Genomic DNA, 25,864 nt, shown 5'->3' on the forward strand with positions numbered 1-25,864 from the left:
AAAACCTTGATTTCCATGTGAACTTCCCTCCTCTTTCGAACACCTGCTCAGGCATGAAAATGATTGGTTTCTCGTAAACCAAGTATGTAATCTGGGGCAGTTAGAATAACTCTGTGTTATTCTTTTAACGTAGAATACAAGTCTGGGCTATGGAAACTTCTTTAAGCATTCCCTAAGTAGCTGTACAATGTTTGTTCAAACTCTGTTTTCCTCAAACTATGCTTATTTCTCCTTTTAGTAAACTTCCGTGAGCTACGTTCTGTCTATTACTGGTTTCAATAGATGTGTCCACAAGCATAGCAGTGTTTAAAAAGTACTGAAAGCAATCGATTTTTTTTTTTTTTTCCAAATTTTGTGCATCTTTTCGCCTGCAGTAGGATCTGTTTTGGTACAAATTAGTTATGTCTTTTGTCCTTGCCCATGGCAGGGGGGTTGGAACTAGATGATCCTTGTGGTGCCTTCCAACCCTGACTGATTCCATGATTCTATATAACAGGAAAGGAAACAGTCATATCTTGAGAGACAGTGGTATAGAATCAGAGAATGATCTGGGTTGGAAGGGACCTCCAAGGGTCCTAGCAGTGACATGGTTTCTGTTTAAAACTCCTATGAAGGACAGAAATGGCTAATGCCACACTTCTCTTAACAGCAGCTATAATACAATCTTTGTATCAATTCTTTAGCCTGTTAAACTACTTTAATGATAACTTATATAATTACAATTAGTATTAATTATTATATTATTAGCAGTAGGAAATTAAAGTATTGAAGTACAGTAACTGAGAAACAGCTCATATTTATCATATTCAATAACAGTACTCAAGCTTTAAAATCTGAAACTTGCTTAAACATCATTTATCTCAATAATTCTACTATGGATTTATGGAAAACAAAGCCTGCTTTTCCTAGTGTAACTAATGAAATGTGGTCTACTTAGACTTCAATTAAAGAATGTCAGACACCACTCTGAGCAGAATTTGAAATACTCGGAGCTTTCAAAAATGGCCACATAATTTGTGGTTTTATTTAATCCAAGCCCTTTTGGATAAACAATACAACTAATTGTAAGAAAATTAAGGTTATTTGCAGTTTATGATTGCATATAGCAAAGCCAAACCTGCATTAGAACTGTCACCTAATACATCCCTTAGAAAATGGTTTCTTTCATAATTCTTAAAGAGAATTTTAAGAGATCCTTTATCTTCCTTGCCTGCCAGGCAAATTGCTTTTCTTGCAAATTAAATACAGTACATTGACCTTAATGTAACAGTGGACATAGAGTTAAAGAAGTGTTCAACACATCTGTTGCACAATAAGACTATTTCAGAGTGCAGAGTACATCTACAATAAAGTGCTTTTCTTAATAATTTACATTGATAATACTATAGATGTTCATCTAGTTTTGAAGCAGTATTTGCTTGGTAAATAGTTTCATCTCCCTGTACCTCCTCAATCCTGCAAGGCACATTTAAAACACAAGCAAAGTACTAACCAACTGTGAAGGATTAAGCTACAAAAAAAAAAAAGGTACAAAAAAAAAAAAAAAAAAACCCCAAACCTGTAAGTGGTAGTAAACTACTGACTAGGTCTGTAAACAGTACCATCCCATTGGATCTCAAGGTTAATGCATTATTGAAGTGAGTTTCTGTGGAAGCAGCTTTTCAACTCCAGATTTAACAATTGGGTCAGCTTTCTTGACAATACATCACTCTGCCTTAGTATTTTGATGTGGGATTCCACTTTTTTGTTGTATTTGATGTATTTAAGCCTCTAGACTTGATTTATGTTTAACAACTGACTTCTGTCTGGTTTAGATCCATTTAGTGTTGGGTTTTTTTAAATACATGTGAAGTTCTCTACTGTTCAACCATATAATGAAGTTATGCTCAGTACCCTTTAAGAAAAGGCTTTGGTTGTGTTAAAACGTAGCTGGGCTGTTTTGTGGAAGCCTTAATTTTGGCTGGATAATAATTTTGACTTGATAAAAGTAATTAGCTTTTGTAAGATTAAAATGGCAGGCAGGATCAAACTGAGTGATTTCTTCAGGTTCATTTAAGACCAGCTTCAGAAGCTTTAGAAAAGAAGTTATGAATACAGTGTATCAGAAGTGATCTCCTATATAAAATACTGAAATAGGACTCACTTCATCACGCTTCCAACTAAGTTTTACACCAAACACGAGTGTTTCCACTAAAATCAGGTAGAGCTGACAAAAACAGTTTAAGTGCTCACACAAGGTGTACATAGCTAAACATTGCCTTAATACCACAGATGAAGCTCTGTGACCAAGAGACATTCCATTACTTCTCAAAAAAAAAGATCGGGGAGTTTCTGTTGACTTTCCCAACTCTTGAAACACAGCAAACAAAACCAGGAGTAACAACAGCAGAGCTTCAGGTTTTCCACGGTAGTCATTCTAGTTCAGCGTTTTATCACCACCTGCTCATATGCTCCAGATCCTGCTCTGAAACAATGTTCGAAAGAAGTTAGTTCAATTCCAATTTAAATGGATGCTAAACAGCAACTGTCACAGGTCAGCAAGTTTACAGTTTAAACAACCACCAACCCCACCGCTACCATCCCAAAAAGAAAAACCAAAAAACACCACCACAAACCTCCTTCCTAACTGAACAGCTACATGTAAAGGGTAGAAAACATGCATAATTACCATGACATTAAGTAGCCTACAGTTCAGTGCATTAAAACATTTTGTGTTATACTGCAGTCAAACTGAAGAAGGTTAAATAATGTTACTGAAAAATAAGTTACTGTTGGGCTTCTCTATAGTTCCTTAAACAGTACCTTTTGGATACTCCTCCTGCCCTAGCTATATCATATGCAGCTAATACTTTTTATATACATTTGTACATAAATAGATAAATGTATCTAAAAAAACCCATGTAGTGATAGTCTAATGTTAAAGGTACAAGAAAAATGTCTTCCAGTCTTTTGTTCACACTAAATTGTAAACCCAACTGTCCCACTCTCCACTTGAGCACAATGGGTTGTTTTACTTGGCAAATTGCAGTACTATGTAAAAAAGTAAATAAGGCAAGCTCTGCCTTAGTGTAATAGTCTGCGTGGACTGTTCTGGCAACTGAATTAGGACAGATTTCTGTATACTACTGCATTGTGCTCTGTAACCATACATGTTATCCTAGATAGAAATTAGTGTACCCAGATTCTAAATAAGCCAATGATTTCTCTTTTAACCGTCAGTATTGCTTGCTTGTATAAAATGCATTTTAAAATTTTCAACACCTTCTTAGCTGCCTTGATCCCTAATTTCAGAAGAGGCTGCTGAATTTGCTGAAATACTGATGTTATGCTAATTTCTTGAGATCAAGAAAAATATTAAGAATTAGACTGGACTGCAGAATCATGGTATCAGAGCACATTCTTACCTGGTTTTAATGTTTTCTCATCTGAGAAGACTCATACATTCAGGGCAAGAGTATGTATCAGTATTTGAAAAGGGTTTAGGAAAAAAAAAGTCTCCTTTTAAAACAACTGCAAGGGCTACAAACGACTGAAAGGATAACAAGCCATTTAAAGAACAATGTAGCATATGGAAACACTTGTGAGTAAATCTGAAGCAAAGTAGGCTTGTTATCAGGAAAACATAAAAGTTTGATAATATAGAGAAAAAGCTGGAGACCACCTTCCAGCTCCAGACCACCTTCAGAACTCCCAGAGGTTATAATTTGTACAGCTGACACATCAGTTGTATTTTTGGAACTAACCCATGTGTTTTGTTTTAAAGCCTGACAATCTAGTTCTTTTGGTGCTTGTAAATTATATAGAATAGAAAGATACAGAATAATTACTAGTTAAGATGCATTTTTGTTTAGTATAACGTATGGATTAGTTGTTCTGGGTACATACCTGTTAGGTAGATGATGGCTCCCAAAAGAAGTGCTTCCACCAGGACCCACAAATAATCTTAAACCTTCTTCTAAAAAACCAAGCAAATTAACATATGTTAGCTTCCTAAGCTAAAACTGAAGTCAGCCTAAAGCTACCAGTTTTGTAACTTGTACTTTCAGATGTTTTTAGTAATGAAGAACCAAACTTCATGTGGTATAGGTTGGAGGAACTACCTTTGTTGTAGATTTGCCTCTTTTCATGCTTAAAGTAATTTGAAAAGTTATTCAAGTCAAGTCATTCAAGTCATGTAAAGGTCTTCAACTTCTAGCAGACAGAATGAAGCAGAAAATGTAGTGATCCATATGCACAGTCCTTACAATTACAAGCAACAGGGACTATGAAAAGTGGATTTCCTACGGCCTGTAACATCCAGCAACCTTCCCTAAGCTTCCCTATTTATCTCCATACCTTCCGCACTTGAGTCTAAACTGAAATCTTGACTCTGGAGTATTGTTTCAACTATATCATCAGCATCAACTCTGGTAGCATCGACCCTCTTCAGCTGTGACTCCACAGAGTCTTGCTTGACAGGATGTCTGCAAAAATAAATAGTGCATTTAGAAGTGATCCAGAAAGTATGTCTTACTTCTGCTAGATAAGGTTTTCGAGGTAAGGGTACCTGCAGAGTTTTTCTGATGGTGCATCTTTAACAGGTGCATCAATGCCAGCTTCAGTTACTCTTGTCTCAGTCTCTTCACGTGGTTCTAGAATACTTCCAATTCCTGTTGAGGAACTACCCACTGAGGTGTTTCTCCTGTGGCAGAGTTCAGACAGACTGGCTGATCTTGAGTGACACGTACTGTATCCTGTTGGGAAAGTACAGGGGAGCTAAGTTAGGTATGCACCTTGATAGCCAAGGTCATTACAGGTTACCATCCTAAAAGCAGAATTGTGTTGTCTCAGACTTTAAAAGCCTTACAAATGTGTACACGCCAACTGGGCAAGTCACTTCGGGTTTAGAATTCTAGCACATGCTGTTTTCTTCTTGTTCTAAATAACTCGTTTCCTAACAAAATTACTTGGTATCATTACTTCCCCTTCAGCTTTTATAGCTGTCTCTGATTTAAGTTTGAAGACATGAAAATCTTGTTCATATATGTCAATTGGAAGGAGCTAAGGGAAAAAGCTGTCTTACATCTGAAGAGCTTCTAAATGGAAAAAAAAAAAATGTTACCCTCCCCACAGCTGAAAATCCTTTCAATTTTTAAGTATTTTTTCAAAACATACAAATGATACTTGTTTTCTATAATCTGAAACTGTGAAAGTAAACAAACCCCAACAATTTATAAAGTTTTTAACAACTACCTGACAGTTTTGACTGCTGACTTGCATAGCTCGATGTTCTGGAATGTCCACATGCACCAAGTTCATCTGGAACCGAGGCACTCTTTGATGACTTATCTGCAACATGAGTAAATCAGATACTCCTACTAAAGCCAGCCTTGTTATTAGTTTGCCTGTAAACTTGGTTAGACTCAAATGTCAGATTTCCCAGATGGATTAAGGACTTGGCAGTGGTTTTCTACAAACTCTTTCAAGATCCAAATGCTGTAAAAATACTCCTGTGCATTAAAAAATATGCATTCCTTAAAAAAAAAAATAATAAAAATCTTAATACATTTCTGGCCAAGTAAAACAGAGAGTACCACTGGGTTAGAGAGATTTGCATGAAACGTAATTCTAGATTTGCCTATACACTGTTGATGTTGAAGAGATTGCCATGCTTTCCATAGTACCATAGTAGAATGGTGTTTTCTTGCTGAAAAAGTGAAGACTACTGAACTCGTGTTTAGGGTGGAAACTAATAAACTATGTAATAAACTGAAGCTCATTAATAAGAAAAACAGTCTCCCTTCTCAAAACAACAACCAAAAAGTCAAAACCTCCAAATTTCAAGCTGCCATAAAGTGGTTTAGCAGTATTTTTTCCTAATAATTACATTTCAGAGTAACTATTTCAATTTTAAACAATACTTAGAACTTTCATGACTCAAGATTTACTCAGTTTTGCATACCCCTATGATTCATAAGATGAAAATTAAGAGCCAGATTAAATGCTCAGTCAAAATACAAATCCCAGGCTAAATGTGTCACACAGAAAATTAAATATTTTAAATGTTAAAAACAAGACAGGCTATCAATCGAATTTATTTTTTTTTCTTTCCATTAAATACTTTAAAAAGTGAAAAAAAATAGATTTCATGATGTTATCTTGAAGAGTTTCTCAACAAATAACCAAAGAAGGTCCTTTAGTGGGCCAAGTGTCAGCATCTCTTTAAGATCTGAAGTATTCTGTACATCACCTTGAAGCTATGAAGCCAGTTATTAAAGAACTAAGAAATTAATAGCATTATTTTATACCTGCTGTGCCCAGATTTACTACTTTTAAGTTTTTTCCACCTCTTCTGTCTTCATGCAAAGATTCTGATTCTCCAGCAATTGCTATAGACATTGCTGTGGAAGGAGGCCTGCAAGAAAAAGGTGGTTAAGATTTGCTGTAACTCCTCCAAATTGATCATCATGGATTTGTCTTTTCAAGTAAGCTGGTACAATTCATACTGTGCTTCAACGTAATAGGCTGGTAAGTTTTTGTTTTGTTTTCTGAAAACGTGATGCTAAGTCCCCTGCTGAAGAAGAAAAAAAAAGCTTTTGCTGTTAGCTTAAGGACGTCTTCCAGAAACCATATATCTGCTCAGCCTTCAGTCCTTCTGGGCCCTGGGGGACTTCTGGGGGGCCCTTGGGCTGGCTTTTCCTTTTTTGAAAACTGATAGTTGGATATGTGTTTATTTTTAAATTACTTTTTTCTTCCCCTTTTTAGAGTGTCTGGATAATTTACTTGCTAAAAATATATATAATTCAGCATTTCATGGAGTACATGGCAAGATGGTAAGTTAAAAAAATAAAAAAATAAAAAACAAACCAAAACCACCATAACACAAAATGCACAACAGTTGGCCTCCTTGGCTTGTGCACTGTGATACACTCCTGGCTTTGTTTCATCTCTGTTATAGTACATGGGGAGATTCTGCACTAATGCTCCCCTCACTCCTAAGCAAAAGGGCCTGTTTTACTGTAAATTCTGCCTCCTGTAAAATTTTTTAAAAAGCATAATATATGGCATAATTTAAATTTGGTTCAATATTTTAAAAAGCTTTTAATCAAGCTCAAATGCTTGTTTCAGGTTGTACTAAGACCCAAATGGATATTTTATTAGAAAGAATAAACCTTTAAGTTTGTGTTCTGTTAGTGCAAAAGAAACTAACTTAAAAAAAAACAGATAATGTGAAAGGAATCTTCTCTTGTAAGCAAATCCAACTAAATTATCCTTCAAGATGTTAACTAGACATTTTTTAATGCTTTATTATTTTTTACTTTGGGGAGCACTTGGCTTGCACACAAATTGATAATTGTTGGCAATCTTACATTTGATATAGTAAAAAAATTAGTCTTTATGTACAGGAACATATCCCCTCTTATGTTTGCAAGTTAAGAGGGAGAAAAAGCACTTCTGGTAACACAATAATTTTGTAACGTAGCTGCCTAATGTACCTTTGAAAAGAAAAACTGAATGCTTTCAGAGATGTCACCCCAGATCAAACATCGAGCCTTCCTCATTAAATATGTAGCTAATTCCAGGTTGTGATAGTTGTTTTAAGGTTTATTTTTCCTTCTATGAGGGACATCTGGCTTAGATAATTTTTTTGTCTGCTTGTGCTGAAAGTTTATGTTCCAGGAAATCGTTATGTCATGAGTTTGGAAGAAATGCCAAGTCGGAATAATTTCAATTAGCAATTTTTTCCTAGAGAACCAGAAAGCTATTTAGGTAGTAGTTTCAACTCCTTTGGTACCAGCCAGTAAAGAACAGAAGTACATTGTTTTATTATTTACATATTTATCTTGGTCATTAAGAAGAACTTTACTATGAGGGTGGTGGAACAGGTTGCCCAGGGAGGTGGTGGAAGCCCCATTGAAGGTCAGGCTTGGTGGGACTCTGAGCAACCTTATCTAGCTGAGGATTTCACTGCTTACTGCAGGGGTGTTGGACTAGATGAGCTTTAAATGTCCCTTCCAACCCAATGCTTTCTGTGATTCTATGATTAGTATGCAAGACGAATGATGAGTTTAAAGTACAGATGTACAGGCTCAGATTCTTTGCTTGAAAACTGCAAGGAGAAATGTGATACTTCTACTGGTATATTTATCCATCATTCAGCTACCATCCCATTTGTTCCTTTTTTTTTTTTTTTTTTAATATGGTTGTCAGCTTGGAGAGCTTTATAAATGCAAATTAGAAGTATAGCTCTGCACATGGAATGTATGACCAAAACAGTATCCCACACAGGTTTTTTGTTTGTTTGTGGTTTTGTTTTGTTTTGTTTTGTTTAAAAAAGCTTACGTTTTAAAGCATGGGTCTCCAGACATGAGCTGCATGTTGATCAACACCTGCACATTAAGAAAACAAAAACCACTGTAAGAAAAAAGAAATCTGAATTGGCATGTGATACATGGACATGTCACTAAGTTGTAATTGCCACAAATCCTTCATTTACATAAGGTAAAGTACCGTAATCACATGCAAATAAACAGGCAAAATAATGACATTTTTTTTCTTAGTACACATGCAAGCCACATCAAATAGCATTTAAATTAACATAGTTACATGTACAAGATTCTGCACAAGATACATGGATGGAGAAGAATCTTAGAATCATTAATAGTTAAGATGGCTTCAGGGGGAAAATAGAGACAGAAAATCTAAAAAATTAATAAGCAAACACAATATTGTTTAAAACTGCTGGTGCTGAAGTATGTTCTTCGCTGAGAGCGTTCAGCAAACAACTAGCATACAAGAACTGGTTGTGCTAACATCCGAGGTCAAGTAAAACCACAAAAGGTAAATAATGCCATAGGACAATAATGCATTTGGAAGGCTTCTTAGCTAGGTCAAAGCCATCAATTAGAAGTTTTCTGTAACAAGTCTACAACAGTCTTAAGAAATCAGAAAGGCTATGCTTAAATGCTACACTCAATAGTGTGAGAAACTAATCCCAGTGCCTTGGTAGGAATTTTTTTTTTATTCAGTACTAACATTCTGTGTGTAGTTATTTTCAGATTAATGCAACTCATACAATTTTAACTCCCTGTACTAATGGGAGAGAACAGCAGAGTTGGTTTCTTCTGACAACGCTTCCCAGTTGTTACACTGATCCAATAGAAAAAGGAACGTTCCAGGAGTCATGGAGGTGTTGAAGCTAGCTTGTACACAAAAAAAGCCAGTTAAGAGATTCACCTTTAGAAGAGCTGCACAGAAGGTTGCCTAGTCTTGAAGATACTCACTGCATTTATGAGTGTATTAATTTTTTCATCATGCTTCCCTATTCCATTTTTCTGTTTCTGTTAAAATAAGTATATTTTGGAAAGCTTTTCTTTTGCAGCTATCCAGCTCCATTTCAAAGAATAAGAGAAATCCTGGTTATGACTGGCTTGATTTCAGTGATTCTGTCTAGAAAAAGGTTCAGCAAGTATGTTTTAAATTTTAATAAAATGTCTTTTTAAATTTTACTAATTATCTGCTCTGTCACTTTCAGTATGAAAAAAGAAACCAATTACTTTGAGAATGGAGTTATCCTGTCTTGTATTTTTGGTATCATAACCTTCCAGTAAACAGCGGCGAGTGGTATTTCCCGATCCAGCAAATTCTGCTAGATTTAGATCTGCGAATCCCAGCTGTTAAGAAACAACAAAATTACTAGTAAGTATATTACTCAATGAAGGTACTTTCTTCATGCACACTATTGAGTGCCTCTCAACAGCACCTTCTCTCCCATGTAAGAGGATGCCCATTAAAGGGAGTGGCCCAAGGCAAAAAGCAGAAAACAAACACCAAGTGTTAAATTCTACATAACTATTCAAGTTAAAAATTTCAATTAAAAATTAAAGTCTCAAGAGAAAGAAAAGAACAAGGAGAGGTCTATTTTTAAAATAAACACATGCAGAAAGGTTTACTTTTATCAACCCTTTCAACATACTAACTTGAAAGAAAAGAAACGTTCTGGTGGTATGAGTATGTGCTTATTGAACACACTGACAGAGTTCCAACACGTGTCACTATTATACATCTAATAAAATCATGGGTATTTCAGTACTATTCTGGAATTACTTTAAAGGGCATAAAATCATAAGAAAGAAAAGCTAATTCATTAGCAAAATTAGATACATCTCAATTTACCTTTGCGTATGCCCTTCCTCCTTTTAACTCCTAGGAAAAAAAAAAAGAAGTAAAAGGCATGCCATTAAAACTACTAAAGATACTGTCTAGGAGGGATTATTTGTTTGTTTGTTTTTAGAAAAACAAATACTTCATTTTAAAATAGTTCAACATGTTTGCTAGGCTGTACTGCTGTCGTTTGGAACTTAGCATTAATGTTGGGTTTGGTGCAGGCCAGCTGAAGACGGTCACCTTGCAGAGGGAGATACCTGAGTGCCTGATGCCAGCCAGTACTTCAGTCTTACAAAGTCTAGCCCCAAAGGTAGGAAATACCGCATACGGTTCTGGTGCCTAGAACAGTTCAAGGCTTCTAAGTTTACTGCTGCTTGCTAGAATTATCTGTCAATGGCTAACTCTATAAAGACAGATACACAATTCCTTTGGTGTCCTGCTGGAATAAATGTTCTTCTCTATGTGAACAAAAAAACCACATTAATTAGTCAAACTAAGGTAAGATTACTACAAAAATTTGACTGGAAAAGTATCTGGCATGGATGCAGCTAAACTTTGCCCTCTGTAGTTTCTTAGACATTTAAAAATTGAAGCACAAGTGAAGAAAGAGGAGGGAAAACAGAGAACAGACAAAGCATGACTCACCTTCCGTACAGACACTCTGCAAATGCAAGCATCCAGAATCCCTGTTGTGGCGCTGGCACGGATTTTACACATAAATAAGAACTTCTTCTTCCAACGGACGCAGTTTGCCTGTACTACCTCTCTGCAAAAAGAGAACATAAGCTTTCTGTCAGTTGCATATGCATTCAGGGCCATAAAGCTGAAGAACAAACACTGGTTCCACTGTGAAGTGGTCAGTTCATGCAAAATCTGATTCAAGGCCTTAATAATTATCCTTCATCCTAGTCTTTGTGTAGCAAGACTAGGAACTGTTCCAAACACTGAATACAGTATTAAACCTACAGAAGAATTCAACGCCATCTTTTTTGCAAATGAATAAGACTGCGATTTCCCTCAGGAGAGTGAAGTCTTCCTGAACATTAGCTTCTAGGCACTGTCTTCCAAGCAAGCTGATGAGCTTTGCAATGCGTTTAAGATACCATCTTTGACAAGCAGTTTTTCAGTACAGAGCAAGGGAGCATCATACAAGCAGAACTAGTTATATTTAATGCATTTGGGGCAAACAAGAATTTTGGCTGTGTGCTGGAAGCCATTGGAGAGCAAAATTAGATGACCAGTATCTGAACAGATTTATTCATTGCAGGAGGATTACAGCCTGACAATATGCTATAGGTGAAAAAAGGTAAAATCTAAGACACTTTCAGATATTTTAATGTTATTGTATAGGGATCAAATGGAACATATTATTCTATCTGTGTAACTCTGAGCAGGAGCAGAGTCCAAAATGAATAGATACAGGGAAGACAACTAGAAAACTCCTGTATCTTAGAAGAACAAAAAACATATAATAAAAATACACAGAGTAATTCAAACACTTCAGAGACCAAATAACTTTAAGTCAAATGAAAGTGGTTAGGACCAATATAAGGCATAATGAAGTACTCATTTAAAACTGCAGATTGTCAAGGTCTCAAACCATAGAGCAAGCTTCTGGAAGAGCCTTCAAACTAGCAAAGTAGGAACAAAAAAAAAAAAATCTTACTGTATTTAAAAGCGAGGTTGGCCAAGTTTGTCAATAACAGGGGTAACAGGGGACATAAAGACTGTGATTCTGAGGGACCTGCCTCAATGATCAAAAACTTTTTTCTAGTCTCATGTTACTAAACGTGGAGAAACTGCTCATTTTTTCTGCCATGCTAATCATTCAAGTACGGTCTTCATGTATTAAAACAATACTTGTCCTTTTCTTTCTAATCTGTTTTTCTAAAACATACATTGCTACATTTTAGATTAACTTCTTAGAGCAGCTTTGATTGAAGATCAAATCTAACATCTTTAACAGAGGTAGAATTCTGTGGTTCCACATAAGGTGTAGTCAAGAGTTCTTCACTGGTGGAGAAATGATGGATTGCAAGGTCCAGTTTGCTTTGTTGGTGAGCTCGCCAGCTGCAGTGCTCACTGGCAGCATGACTTCCTAAGGTAGGAATAAACTAGCCTGCCTAAAATGAGTCAGCTCAGTGACCACAGCAGACTAACAGATTCTGATGATACACCACTGAGTCATATTTGAGCATGTGACCTAAAAGGAACAGGCTCTGCACACCACAAGCTACCTACCTTCTATCCATTATGTTTTGTATTGTCAACTTCCCTGTGCTTTGGAAAAAAAAAAATAATCCCAAATTGCCAGTATGTGAGTTACTTAAAAATAGATTCTGAATTCAAAAAAGACAAGTTACTAATAGTTACATCCTCTATTGGAGACAGCCTTAAGCAAGAAGTCATCAAGTTCAATACAACATTAAATAGATACTTGATAATCAAATTGATAATATAAGCATCACCACAAGTTTTACTTCTAGTGAGCACCAGAAGCAATAGGCCTGCATTGATACTGAAAAACAGTAGCACTAGACATGCCCTCAACCCTGTTGGTAGTTACTCTAACTTTCAGGAGCTTGTTAGACTGAAGACTGAATGGGAAGGTGAATCGAACGCAGGTTAAGTAGGTGGTATGGTTAGCCACAGTTTTCTTCCACTGAAAACGTCACATCTTGGCACATTGGTAGTATTCCTCCCAAAAACATCCAAAATCATAGACACCAAAAAAAAAAAACCCAGAATCAGATTTTATAGGCAGTTCCAGCACTGCCTAAGGATCTCAGTTTTAACACACCACTGTAACTAAAAAGCTTCTACATTAGGGGGATAGTTACAAATGCTGTTACCTCAACAAAGTGATTGATTGTTGTAGCCAGCTGTCTGTTCTACTGGACTTGAAAGAGTTACTGAAATTACATCTGGCCAGAAATAACTAATCAATACTAAAATGCATGCAATTGTACAATTGTTTATTAAGTTTCAAATAGCAAGACCTCTTAGCAATTCTTTGACTTATCTCTAGTCTCAGATAAAGGCATCTCAGCTACAGCCATGAATCCACACAGAGCCTGCATTTGCACATTACTATGCATCCAATTAATTCCCCAAAGGCTATTTGAGGCTATTAAGGCAATAATTTTTTTTTTGCCATTTACTCTAAGGGTATAAAACCACACTAAGACTAAAGGTGTTCACTTATCCATGAAGGCCAGACAATCCCTTCTCATAGCATCTGCTCATCATACAAGTAGGACAGTTGCCATCATCCTTCCCTTATCACTCAGGATACCACTGGGACTACCAGCAACAGAATCACTTCTCCTATTCACCATTTTAAGCTCTTGTAGACATCTTTAACATTTCCAGTTAAGTAATAATACTTTTTCCTACAAAAACAGTTTGTTAACTCATAAAATCAAAATAACATGCCAAAATCTTTGTACAATTTGGTATTACAGTTTAGATAGTTTATGCTTCTCAGAACAGCTTTCTACCTCTACAGCACACTACCATCAAAACAGCTTCATGTTGTTCAGTTACATAGTATTCCAGACATCACTAAGAGATAATTTAGTGAACATGAAATGTATTTTTACTTGTAAATACAAGTTACATGTAAATAACATCTTCTTGAGAAATCTAAGTGTCCTTATAACCTTTGAAGATTTTTAATTTATTTCAGCATACTAATACTAATGTGTGTGCTTTGTTGTTCAAGTAAGGGAGACAGTACATACAAACCCACTCTGCTTTCGGAAGACTCAATCCACTTTTATCACAGGTCAGGATTTATTCAGGCAAATAATTTAATGAACATGAAATAGGATGATCAGGTTTTTCATTTCTTTTACAAACATGAAAGTAAAAGGTACATTGAAAAGGCATAAGTTATAGATACTGATGCTCTAGTTCTTGTAAAAATATAATCAAATAAAATTAGGAATACCTCTTCCTCCTCATAAGGATGTCCAAAAAGGTACCATTGGTTTCTTTCATTGGCACATTGGAGTTGGTTGGTTGCTTGGTTTGGGTTTTTTTTGTTTTTTTTAAAAGATATCTGAAATATTTGTACACAATCTGCAAAAAGAAAAAAAAAAAGAAACTAAAACCCAACCAAACTGCCTCACAGAATATTTGTCCTAATTCCATTTATATAAAAGAAAAACTTATCACATTTTAGTCAAGCTAAATTCTGTGTGAAGAAAAGCCCCAGCAAGACATTCCCACTGTGCTGAAAATAAAGACATCAACTAATCAGAACATTTAATTTTAAAGAGTAATATCTAAGTTGATAAGATTCTTACTTCAAGATTCTTATTTAGAAAATAAACACTTACTTTGATTGGTTACTATGGAAATGAACCCAGATAACTTCTGGCAACTGTGCCTATACTACAAGCTACGCTGGAGAAAGCTTTCCGTTATGAGTCAGTTTCCTATGAGCCTCACAGTCACTTACCAAACGCAAGGCAAAACAGATGTTTTATCAGTCAAAGTGGATCTTAGTTACTGAGATGCATTCAAGCTTGTAGGGCTTTGGTGTAATTTAGCAAATGCTTCCATTTAAGACCTAAGCAAGAATAAATGGAATGGACAAATACTATGAGATAAATTGATTCCAAAGTGTTTATGAAGTTACCATCAGTTTAACAAACTGTTTTGTTGGTTTTGTTTTCTTTAGAGGGACAATTTCACATTGACTACATTTCTAATGCAAGATTCCAATGGTAGACAATTTCTTTGGGTATGTATTTTATGTACTGTTCACAACTGCCATTTAGTATGGTGAACACAAATCCTAACCCAGTCAACTCCTCACCCTAATTTGTTAACAAGTGATGGGCTCTTTAGCTTTAGGGATTTTTTTCCCCCAGAAGGTGTATACGACCAGCAGATTGTTCATTTCCACAGGGATAAAGGATATGAATAATGGTTTGTTTCGGCAAACAGCTACAAAGGCAGAAATAAAAAAATTTTAAAGACTAAGTGCCATGGGAAAAATCTCTTCTTGCCACTTGGAAAAGCTTTATCAGGAGAGACATAGAAATAAAGAAACCAAAGGTCCTTGTGGGCATTTACCAAAATACTGTGTTCCATTAATTAGAAATTTGTTTATTCAAGTTTTTATCTGAATTATTCTTGACAGCCAATTATAAAATGTACCCTTATGGGGATGATTATGATAAACAGATTTTCTAGTATAATTATTTTAGAATCATTGATCACTAGGTTCTTAGAGTCCAAAGTACAGTGACTAAAATGCCTTTAGAAGAGTTCTATCTCTGAGCAAATGCAACTTTTACAATATTGACTGAATCTGGCTTGCTTCTTCTAGAGCAAAATATATCATGTTGATGAGACAGCCTGAGAGATATGAGGCTGCTGCAGCCCCACTCTCCAGATTCAACAGCAAAGCTAAAGATGTATTCCCAGTAAACACCCACAAACACAGAGATACAGCCAGCTAGTGCAGCTTGATCCCTGACATCGTTTACACACTTCCACACTTGCACTGGGTCTAGCTGCTGGCACCACAGCCACATGGGGCTCTGATGCCTGGTCCCACCCCAGTGTCTGGCAGCTGGTTTCACTTATCTAGTCTCCCCAGCTGCTAGCACCCACACACATGGGTGCTGTAGCCCATGATCCCAGGCCAATTGCTGGCACAGCAGATGCACAGACCCCTGTGACCCATGGTTCCACTCCTGTAGCTGGCACTTAAGTCCTCTCACTCAGGTCTCTCCTGTTGCTGGCATCAGAGACACCCAGGCCCTCTGACACCCATAGACACTGAACAAAGAACCCCTTACCCAGGAAAACATCAGAAAGTAGCTTCATATCAAGCTACAATAGACTGCACCAATTAGAAACAGAGCACGGCCAGACAAATGTACCAACCAGCAAGCTATTTATACCCAACTGGCCCTTTTATCCCCTTATCTATTTTCCCCCACACTGTCCCTTCCCAAATCACCTAACTTTATCCCTTCTTCCACTTTTACTTCCTCCCCTAAACATCCCATAATGAGCTTCTTCCCTTGCATCCCATAACATGTAGTGCTGTGCAGCTACTCCCCTCAGTCCACATGGTGCTTCAGTGTCAGGTCAACAAGATGGGTTTCCAGCCTAGAGAGCGGGGCTAGAGGCTCTCCTGGGACAGCCCTGGGAGGGGGTTGGAGAGAGTGTCCCCTTGTCTAAGTCCATAATTTCAGTTCCCCCAGTTGATGTGTGTCCCTGTGCTTGTGTAGATGAACCTTGGATGGGCTGATGGCTCATGTGACAGGCCCTCACTCTCCCCTACCTTTGTTTCCTTCTGTCACTTAACAGCTTCCTTTGATCAGCCCTTGGCTGAATAAACTTAATAGCTTGCTCTACCCTTCTGATACAAATAGAGTGTTTAGCGGATTGCAGTAACACAGAGTTGGTTTTAGTTGCAGGAAACAAGTATTTTATAATGGAAAGGTTATCCTGTTCAGACATATATAAAATCAACCAGCTTTGTTCAACAGAAAGCCAGAACACCTAACAAAGAATTCCAGTCTCATAATCCCACTTGATAGAAACAGGAATTAAGGCATTAGCCTACAGCCTATCAGCTGTCTTTTCAGTGCCCTCAAGTGGTTCAGGTACTTCACAGGAAGACTTGAGCTTTCCTAGGCTGTCTTTAGTACTAGGAAACTATTGCCAGATATTGAGCTGTCATAAATTTGTAACAGGGAAAACATAATGGTTTGGTATGCAAGAGAAGAATACCCTCATCCACACCTCTAAACCAAAATCTACTTCCATTTAAAACTTGGGGAGTCTCAACAGTTGAGGGGAAGATCTTCCGAGTATACACTGCAGTGAAACTTAAACAGAGCTTCAATTTATTTCTTGCATTCAGGAAGAAATACAGTTTATTTTTCCTCTAGTATTCAGTGTTTTCTCCATGCCCGAGGCATACAAGAAGATACATTCCTCCAACAAAAACATTTTTTCCAAAGCATTGCAAAAATACCAAACAAAAGCAGTCATTTACAAACAGAGCTTCAGTGTTTCACAAACTTCAGCGCTAAGCAAACGAACAAACAGCTGGCTCTGCAGGAAGAGCTGTTTACAGTGCACAGCTCCCCTCTTAATTTGCTTTTAGTACATGCAAGACGTCAACAGAGCAGTAATTTTTTATTCCACATTTTCACTCGTAATAAATGGGTTAAATCTCTAACAAACAACATTTCCTGTCAAGTATTTCTTATAAAATATGTATAAGCTGATTATCGGGTGTAAACTGAGCTGCTTTGGAATACTTTTGCATATGAAAGACTGCTGCTTATAAGCAATTGCAGAGACCTCAAAGGGCATCAGCACTGTGAAGGACAAACTGCAAAAGCAAGACAGTAGCCAGCAGTTCAAAGGAAGTGATTGTTCCCCTCTGATGAACGTTTATGAGTCTGTATCTGCATCACTGCGTCTGTTTTTGGGGCACGCTCAGTAGAAGTCAGTCACTGATAAGACACTAAGCAAGTCCAGAGGGTGTGAGATGAGGGTCTGGAGTTACAGATGAGTGAGATGAAGCCCCTAATGTAGGACAAGTTGGGAACGTGGGACTTCCACAATCTGAAAAAGAGGTGAAGGAAGATCTTACTGCTATCTTCAGCTGTCACTATTGAGTTAGAGAGAAGGAGAAGCCAGACATTTCTTAGGGGGCAGCAGAGAAAGGACCAGAGGCAATAACGAGAGAAATTCCAATACAATAAGAGAAAAGCAATTCACAATAAAAGTGATGAAACAGAAGGGCAAGTTCTCTACAAATACAGACATCCACATTACTACTGATTTTCTAAAGTTGATAGGACAACGCTGAGCTTTCTTTCCTTTGAGCAGGAAGCTGAGCTACATGATCTCTCGAATTCCCCTCCACCCTAGGTCATTCCATTAACAGAAATAGTCCTTAAATAAGGCAGTCAGGTGCTTCAGTGCTTGCAAATAGCTGCAAAATACTGTGCTCCAGGTACTGTGCTAGGGTTGGGGAGGGAGTATGAAAAGACCAACATCAACAGCTCTTTTAAACCAAAATGCCTAAGCTCCTGCACAAGGTAGGCACATTAAGCATAAAAGCTTTTCACCTCATCCCCTACTCATTAACAGATGCCTGTCACATATATCCTTTCAGGAACTTTTGAATAAAACTAGTTGTTACCAATAACAGAAGTCTTACAGGAATGAGCCCTTTTCATATGGAACCATAGAATGCATGGGGTTGAGAGGCACATTTGAAGGTCACCTAGCCCAGCCTGCAATAAGAAGGGACATCCCCAACTAGATAAGGTTGGGCAGAGCCCCATCAAGCCTGACCTTGAATGTCTCTAGGGAAGGGGTCTCCACCACCCTCTCCGCAATAGCCATGCAAAATGCTGTCATGCTGTGCAATCATTTTCTTATCTCCTACTCTAGCCTAAAGATGACTCTCTTCAAGCTAAATTAATTTTATTTACACATTACGTATTTTCCTTCCATCTCTTTCAGATATTTGATGTCTTGAATCTTATTTCCACTGTCACTCTTCCACCTTTATACTTGAAGTCTCCCATTAGTATTTTAGCCTTATTTTCTTCCCCCTCAGCCTCATCCAAAATATCCACACCAGTCGTTGTATATTACCTTACCTTTCTCGAGTGTATTCTCTGTATCTGTTGATTAAGCATGTTTTATTGTGTTTGTGTAGAGAACTTTTCCCTTCTTACCTCTTCCCTTTTACAGAAAAGGACAGCTGCTCACTCAACAGTCTCTTCACAACTGAGAAAACACTAAGTGGACATTTTGGAATCTGAAAGAAGCAGCTACAGAATTGCAAAGCCAAGATTTTTATCCCACTACCACTTTGCATCACAGTACTTGATAACTGACTTTGGTTTAGTTTATCCACTTGCAAATCTGGCTACAGCTGAAAATGCTATTAGAAGTAGCATTACCCAATGCCAACTCTTAAGTGTCACTAGGACTCCTGCAGGAAGATGAGAGCAAGAGGCAAGGTACTTCCATGTGGCAGGTATGTTTTCCTTTCCTTTCCAAATGGCTTTTATTTAAAATCAGAGAGATGGTTAAACTGTGCTACTGTCAGGATCAATTTTCCCTTTCATATACAATAGCAACCAGAGGGAAAACCATGCTTAAGAAGCAATTTGAAGAGTCCAATGAGGCAGAAAATGTACTTGCAGGAGTTGCAAAAAACAGATGTGGTTTTAGGCAATCGAGAAGGAAGCAGCCAAGCATCACTATGAGTAAGAAGTATTTATTATCTGGAAGGTTAGAAAACAATCTCTACAGAAGACAGTTACATACTTTGGCCCATATCTATTAGGATTAAGAATATCTTCAGGCAAGTAATGCAAGATCTTCAAGACTGCTTCTCGGTACACTGTACATGGAAAAAAAAAAAACACAAACCAAACTTCCCTGGCATCTGTTGGAGAATAAATTGTTTTGATGAAAGAGTTCTCAGCTTCCCATAATCTTTATGTGTCACATAGATACCAATCAAAATCAGCTGCTTAATTTTTAGTGCTGTTTTTTAAAAGAACAAAGAGAGAAACAGCAGCACCCTAGTGTCAGATGCAAAGGCAAGGGAGTAGGACCAAAGCTTCAGTCATGAGAACACACCAGTCAAATCTTTTCTTTGGGTTAGGGGTGCAAATAAGGTAAAAATGTAACTTTCCAGGCTTACAGTTACTGTAGCCCAAATCTATAGACTACAGCGTTCCGAGTACACCCTCAAGAAATAAGATCCTTTACATCCCAAAACTTCTTTGATTTCCTGATGTCCCATCTGTTCTGCTGCTTGAGCAACGACTCAGCCTATGAGCACTTAACCTATGCTAGAGGCTCATCGATTATTTACGCACCTTATTCAAATTGGGGTTGTTACAGCCTCTACTTTCAATATATTGATGTCTGCCTTAGACTACTTTTGAATAAACATGCCTAGTATTTAGTCAAGACTATGCCTTAATAGAGTACTTTTCTGTTAAAAATATTCTTGTGTAATTTTTACCCTGGAGTACTCTGTCCTTTTGTGGTGTCACAGACATTATGTGCACAGTATTTTATGGCCAAGCACTGTATAGACGCATAGTAGCCTGGCACCTGCACCTCCATTAATGTATCTGGTTTCAGAGGGAGAAATCCATTACAATTGGCCCAAGTGGAGATAGAAATACAGTTTGATAGCATAACTTTGTATACATCCACAGGCTATTTGCTGAAAAGCCACTCTCTGTTATCAGATCTAAAAATGATATCCCAAAGATCCCCAAGTCAAAAGCAGAGGGCAGGAATTACACTGCAAGGCTGATTGGCAGTTTACTTAACAAAACGAAACCTCCTCCCTCCCACAATTACTTCCAAGGCTTTCCATATTGCAAACTCATTATAACCATTTAATTCTCCCTGGAACTCCAGGGGCCTATTCTTGCACACACACTCAAACACTGTTCCTCAGTTCAAACACTGCTGCAACTTGGCTGTTCAATGTCCTTTGATCAAAATATTATTGGACAGTACCATATTACTTCAGAAAGTTTAACATTTTGTCAGGTAATTAAGCATTTAGCATTATAATACAGAATTTTCTTTTGCTCCAGTAAATAGTCAAATGTGCACAAGTAAGTTTTAAACAGAAATTTTCCAATTAGAGTTCTAAAAACACACATAAAAGCGCAAAACCCCACAGTGATGTGTGAACAATTAACATGGTTGCTATTGATATGCAGAACAGTTCACTATGTACCTGCACTAGAGAAACTGGGTTTATCTGGTCACAGAACTTCTTTATGCTTCAGGCACATGAGCATCTTGACAGACAATTACAACAGACTTGTTGGTCCAACTAACATGGACCATGCCTTCATATTACCTGCATCTCTCAGTAAAGATCTGAGAAGTTAAAAAAAAAAAAAAAAAATCTGTCTTCTTTCCATCCTACTTCAATGTTCAGAGGGATGATGTAAGTAATCACATCACTTGCAGGATCAGGGCTTTAATAATTCATACAGCATGATTCATGCAGGGCTGAAAAGATGATCACCTGAATCTCTTTTCATTACAACTCACCAGGTATAAGCCTTTATTCCACTGCTGCCAACTTGTGGTTTTTATGACTTTTTTCCCCCCCTTGGTGAATAAACTTCAGACGGAAAACACTAATAATGCTAGGCTGTTTTATAGACTGTTATTATGACTGCCTGTTTTGTTGTTGTTTTTAAAGCAAGAAGCAGTAGGGTATTGGTTTGTATCAGTACCAGCTTTGAGGACTCAATAAGTCCTCCCCCCCAAAAATTAGTTTACTAGACCTAAAAGCCATTAAGAAGATGCAGTCAGTTTTCCCCTATATTCTACCATATTTGAAATGAGTTTGTGTATTACTTTCTGAAGCACAACATAGTTCTTCAAACTTTTTAAAACACTACAAGGATCACTATTTTAAGGATATGGCTGCCAGCTCACAGTGAAAAATTCATGCAACTGGATGACGATGGCCATTAAAACGAAGTTTGCAACTGACAAGTTTTGAAATGCTGCCACTCTGATGTTAGCTTAATTTCTTCCTTATTTATTCAGACCTTTGCTGAATCACCACTATGAAAATCCATCTGTTAATTCTTAATCCAAGAGCAAAGGCACTCCCTATGCTGGCACTGAAGCATCACTGCTAAAGAATTCTTTAGCTTCCTACCAGCATACCTCAACACTCATACCAGGTAACCTCATAGGGACCTTGATAGCCCAGCATCTTTCACTGCTGTTACTTTTAAGTCTTACTCCCAGGGTGGAAAAAAAAAAAAAAAGAATAAAAGAAAAATAATTTCAAAGCTTCTTTGACTCCAGCTGTAGTACTTCAATAGTTTGACATTGTCACACTTCCACTGACACTTCCTACATAAACAAACTACATCCTATCATACGTGTTTTAGTCTAATACACTGTTCACATGCATAAAGATCTGCAAGTATTCTTTCAGGCTTTTAATCTTAGCATCACAATTAAACAAGGCAAAAAAAGGATTAAGATCACAATTTTGTATCAAAAATATCAGCTTAGCTGAAATCAACTTATTTAATGTAGAGATAGTGTCCAGAAGATGTCAGCCTGTAAAACATGGCTTCAAGGCAGTAAAGGGTGCATTAGGACAGTAATGGCACATTAGTGCCTAAAATCATGATTGTCATCATCATCTATTACTCATGAAGAAGTCACTCTCAAGAAGAATGTTGAATGAAGAAAAAAAGACATGAGAACAGAACACTGATGAATTGAAGACCCTCCAACTGTAGAGAAAAAAAATTAATCTCCAATTATACATGCCAGTATGATGGAATGGTTAAATAAGGAGGGTTTAGATCAAACTCTATTTTTATGCTCTTTATTCTCCCTGATTTATTATGTTTACAGAACCAAAGGCAGATAATTTAGCAAGCTCTGCAACAGCAGTATTTTAGTAAGAAAATAACTGAATATGCATAGATTCATTAGTGATTTCTCTCTGCTCCCAAAATTTTTTCAGTAAATCCTTTTTGTACAATGTTAACGTAATGACCTATACAACATGAACAAGTGTAATGGGAGGGTACTTTCCTCCTCCGACCTGGAGCCACTGCGCATCTTTCCTACCGACAAGGTTCTGCCTGGGAAAACCTAACCCATCTGTACTGTTTACCCACTGCTACCAGCAAATTGGGAAGCCACCCTCACAGCAGATGACAGATCTAGTTCTGAGGTACAAAAGATGAAAAACTCCTCAAAGACACTTGTCTACCGTTGCACTGCGAATAAAGCATGAGCGCATATGACCTGAATACGTGCAGGAAACGAGAGGACTTTTCCATGAAGCTGTTTATGTTAACGCTCCATGTAATTATCCACAGAACGACGCACAGTGAGCCAGTGTCCAACAGAATGAAACACTCAAGTCGCACAACCCACATTCACAGGGACAGCTCTGATTTCGGACTCGGCGGCAAGAATTTCCTCCCCTCCCGTTCGATGCCCACAGAGTCAGCGAGCTTTACACCTTGAGGCATTATGGCACAGGCAACCAGTTCTAGGACAACTCTCATCACCCCCGGATTCGTTTGCTGTGTTATTCAGCGTTTAAGAGCCTCGATATTCGAAGCTTTACGACTTTCAAGCACCTACGCAGACGAGGAGTCCGTAAATGCTCCCACAACTGTTCTGCAGCTGTGGATGATGGTAACACGGGTGGGACATGACGGTCCCTAGCCTGCCCTGAGCAAGACGTGCCACAGGCGCTCGGAGCGTCCCTGCCCGCTCTCCTTCCCAGGGGAAAGACGAGCAGCCCTCCCACAGCCGCCAGCGGTGGGCCAGGCTGGGCACCGGAGCCGCCACAAGAATGAGGACAGCTACCAGTACGGGGAGCAGCGGCGCGGCTGCTCCCGACCCCGCGCCCCCGACCCCGGCCCAGCCAACGGCCGCTGCCCCGCGGGAGCCGGCTGAGCCCCAGCTCCCCCTTGCGGGACGCTGCCGGGAGAACGCGGGGAGCGGGTGAAGAGGACTACAGAGCCAAACGGCTGCCCGCACTCTGCAGAGACGCGGACCCGAGCGAAGCACGTCGGAAAACCGCGGCGGCGGCCAGGGCTGCCAGCGGGGAAGCGGGCACCCGAGCAGCCGCTCGGCTTTGTATCCCGGAGGCACCTACCGGGAGGACTCCCCGCTGAAGCTGCCCCCGTCCAGCAGCCGCACCTTGCAGAAGAGGATGCCGTTGACGAAGGGCACGGAGGAGAGCTCGTCCAGTTCTAGCTCCACGCGGAACTTGAACTTCTTCTTCTTCATCATGATGAAGGCCATGGGCCGGGGGTTCCCCGGGGGCCGTCCCCACACCCGGTCAGCGCCGCGGGGCAGCTCCGCTCCACGCCGGCCCCCTCGCTCCGCTCCCATGCTCGGGGCGAGGGCAGCACCGCCGGGCCGGAACGCTGGACGCCCCGAGCTCAGCCCCTGGCGGCCGCGGCGCCGCCCGGCCAGCGCTTACATGGCAGCCGACGCCTCCTTTTCAAACCCGCCCGCCTCCGCTCCGCCCGCTGCCGGCAACGGCCGCCGGCGGGGTGCGGCCGCGGAGCTGCTCGCTGGCGCTGCCGAGCCCCGGCAGCTTCTCTGGAAGGTGAACGCGCCGGAGCGACGTTTCACGAGGGAGTTGTCTGGTGCGGTTGCAGGGCTGTTGAATAACGGCGACTCGGGTGTGACGCCGTCCCCCGCAGCGGAGAGTGCCCAGGGCGATGGTCCCGTCAGAACGGAGATTGTGCAATGCGGCCCGGCAGATCTACCGCCACCCAGAGACCCCACCTGGGCGCCGGGGCGCGTTCCGTGGAGGGAAATCTATAGTGTGGCTGTTAAATGTGTTTGTATTTGAAAGAACATTGCCACAAGAAAACATCGTTTAGACCTCGAAAAGTCAGCGCTTTATGGGTTCCTTCTCCAACTCAAACCTTGTGAGGGTCTGTTTCAGCAGTTCAGCCTGTATTTACAACTAGCTCCACGTCTGATACCAGCAACAGATGCTTTCGGTATGCAGAGAATGAGGAATGTACACATCTGTGTTTACGTTTAAAGCAGTTCTGTGGCCCAGCTGATCGCAGCAGCATACATGCAACACCCGTGTCATGTATAGTTCGACACCACCACGTGCTCTCCAGGGACTAGCTTTGTCTCAAAAACCCAGTTCCAGGACACTACAAGGTAAAAGGAGATCTGAGCAACCTCCATCGGCAGACCAGTTTCCTCTCAGAGCGTTTTATAAGAAAACCCTAATACACAGCGTGTCTTCCCACAACGCTGCATTTATTTATTCATGTAAGAAAAATAATTCTTAACGTGCATGCAGTATGAGGGTGAAGACCCTGAAATCTTGTTGCACTCTGGGAAAGTAATTGCTGCCCCTTTTCCAAAATAAATACAAAATTGTTTTTTTCCCCCCATGGAATACACACCTGATGAACACAGACACAATAAATTAGGTATGTGGCCAAGTGTGCCACCCACAACTACTGTCCTGCAGTGTGATCCTAGAACAAACAAACAAAAAGTAGTAAAGAGTAAAAAAAAAAAAGCATAACGATGGAGTGCCTGGAAGAGAAAAGCTCTTGCTTTTTCTGTCCTACAACATTCAGGCCACTAAAGGTATTTATATACAGAGATTTCCAGTAAAAAGAATGACAAAAGGATAGTTTTGACTGCACTATCAGTTTCGTATTCCTAACAAATACTTCCTTCCAAATGCCAAGTAATCACTGGCTCTGGAAGCATATGAAGACATCTTTGAGGTGAGGCCTAGGCATTTGGATCTGAGCTAGGAATTTCCCCCTTGAGAACACATCTTCAGTCTGCTCTATGTTCTGAAAGCCTTCCATTTTTAACAGACTGCAGCAGTCTGTAATATATCATACAAGGCAATTCCTCAGCTACTGCGCTTCCCTGCACTCTGTTAAAAGAAGTAAAAGGTTTCCAGCGTTAAAGGGAGTATATACTTTGCATCAAATCATACTTAAATGCACAATTTCTTTCAGGGTTAAAGAACCACTTCCAGAACTTCATTAAAACCAAATGTTTCTGTTCAATGGAAGAGATTATTTGGCTGGAAGGTCCCATATTAAGATCTATAAGAAAAAGACAGGGCTTCATACCAGATGAATCATCTATTAGAAGTTTGATAAATACAACTGGT

At 39.1% G+C, this 25,864-nt stretch overlaps 1 protein-coding gene across 1 annotated transcript; it reads right to left on the minus strand.

The window, feature by feature from the left end:
• Positions 1-1,570: 1,570 nt before the first annotated feature.
• On the minus strand, positions 1,571-24,008 carry EEIG2 (EEIG family member 2). The gene is made up of 11 exons (XM_054384083.1): positions 23,846-24,008; positions 10,792-10,912; positions 10,156-10,185; positions 9,537-9,653; positions 8,323-8,369; positions 6,288-6,394; positions 5,233-5,328; positions 4,547-4,733; positions 4,336-4,463; positions 3,886-3,955; positions 1,571-2,464 (listed from the first exon to the last, which is right to left on the minus strand). The coding sequence occupies exons 1-11, from the start codon at positions 23,992-23,994 to the stop codon at positions 2,422-2,424; spliced, it is 1,095 nt and encodes a 364-aa protein (XP_054240058.1). The 5' UTR covers positions 23,995-24,008; the 3' UTR covers positions 1,571-2,421.
• Between the last annotated feature and the right edge of the window lie 1,856 nt (positions 24,009-25,864).

This window comes from Indicator indicator, chromosome 10, assembly GCF_027791375.1.
Source record: "Indicator indicator isolate 239-I01 chromosome 10, UM_Iind_1.1, whole genome shotgun sequence".
Lineage (NCBI taxonomy): Eukaryota > Metazoa > Chordata > Aves > Piciformes > Indicatoridae > Indicator > Indicator indicator.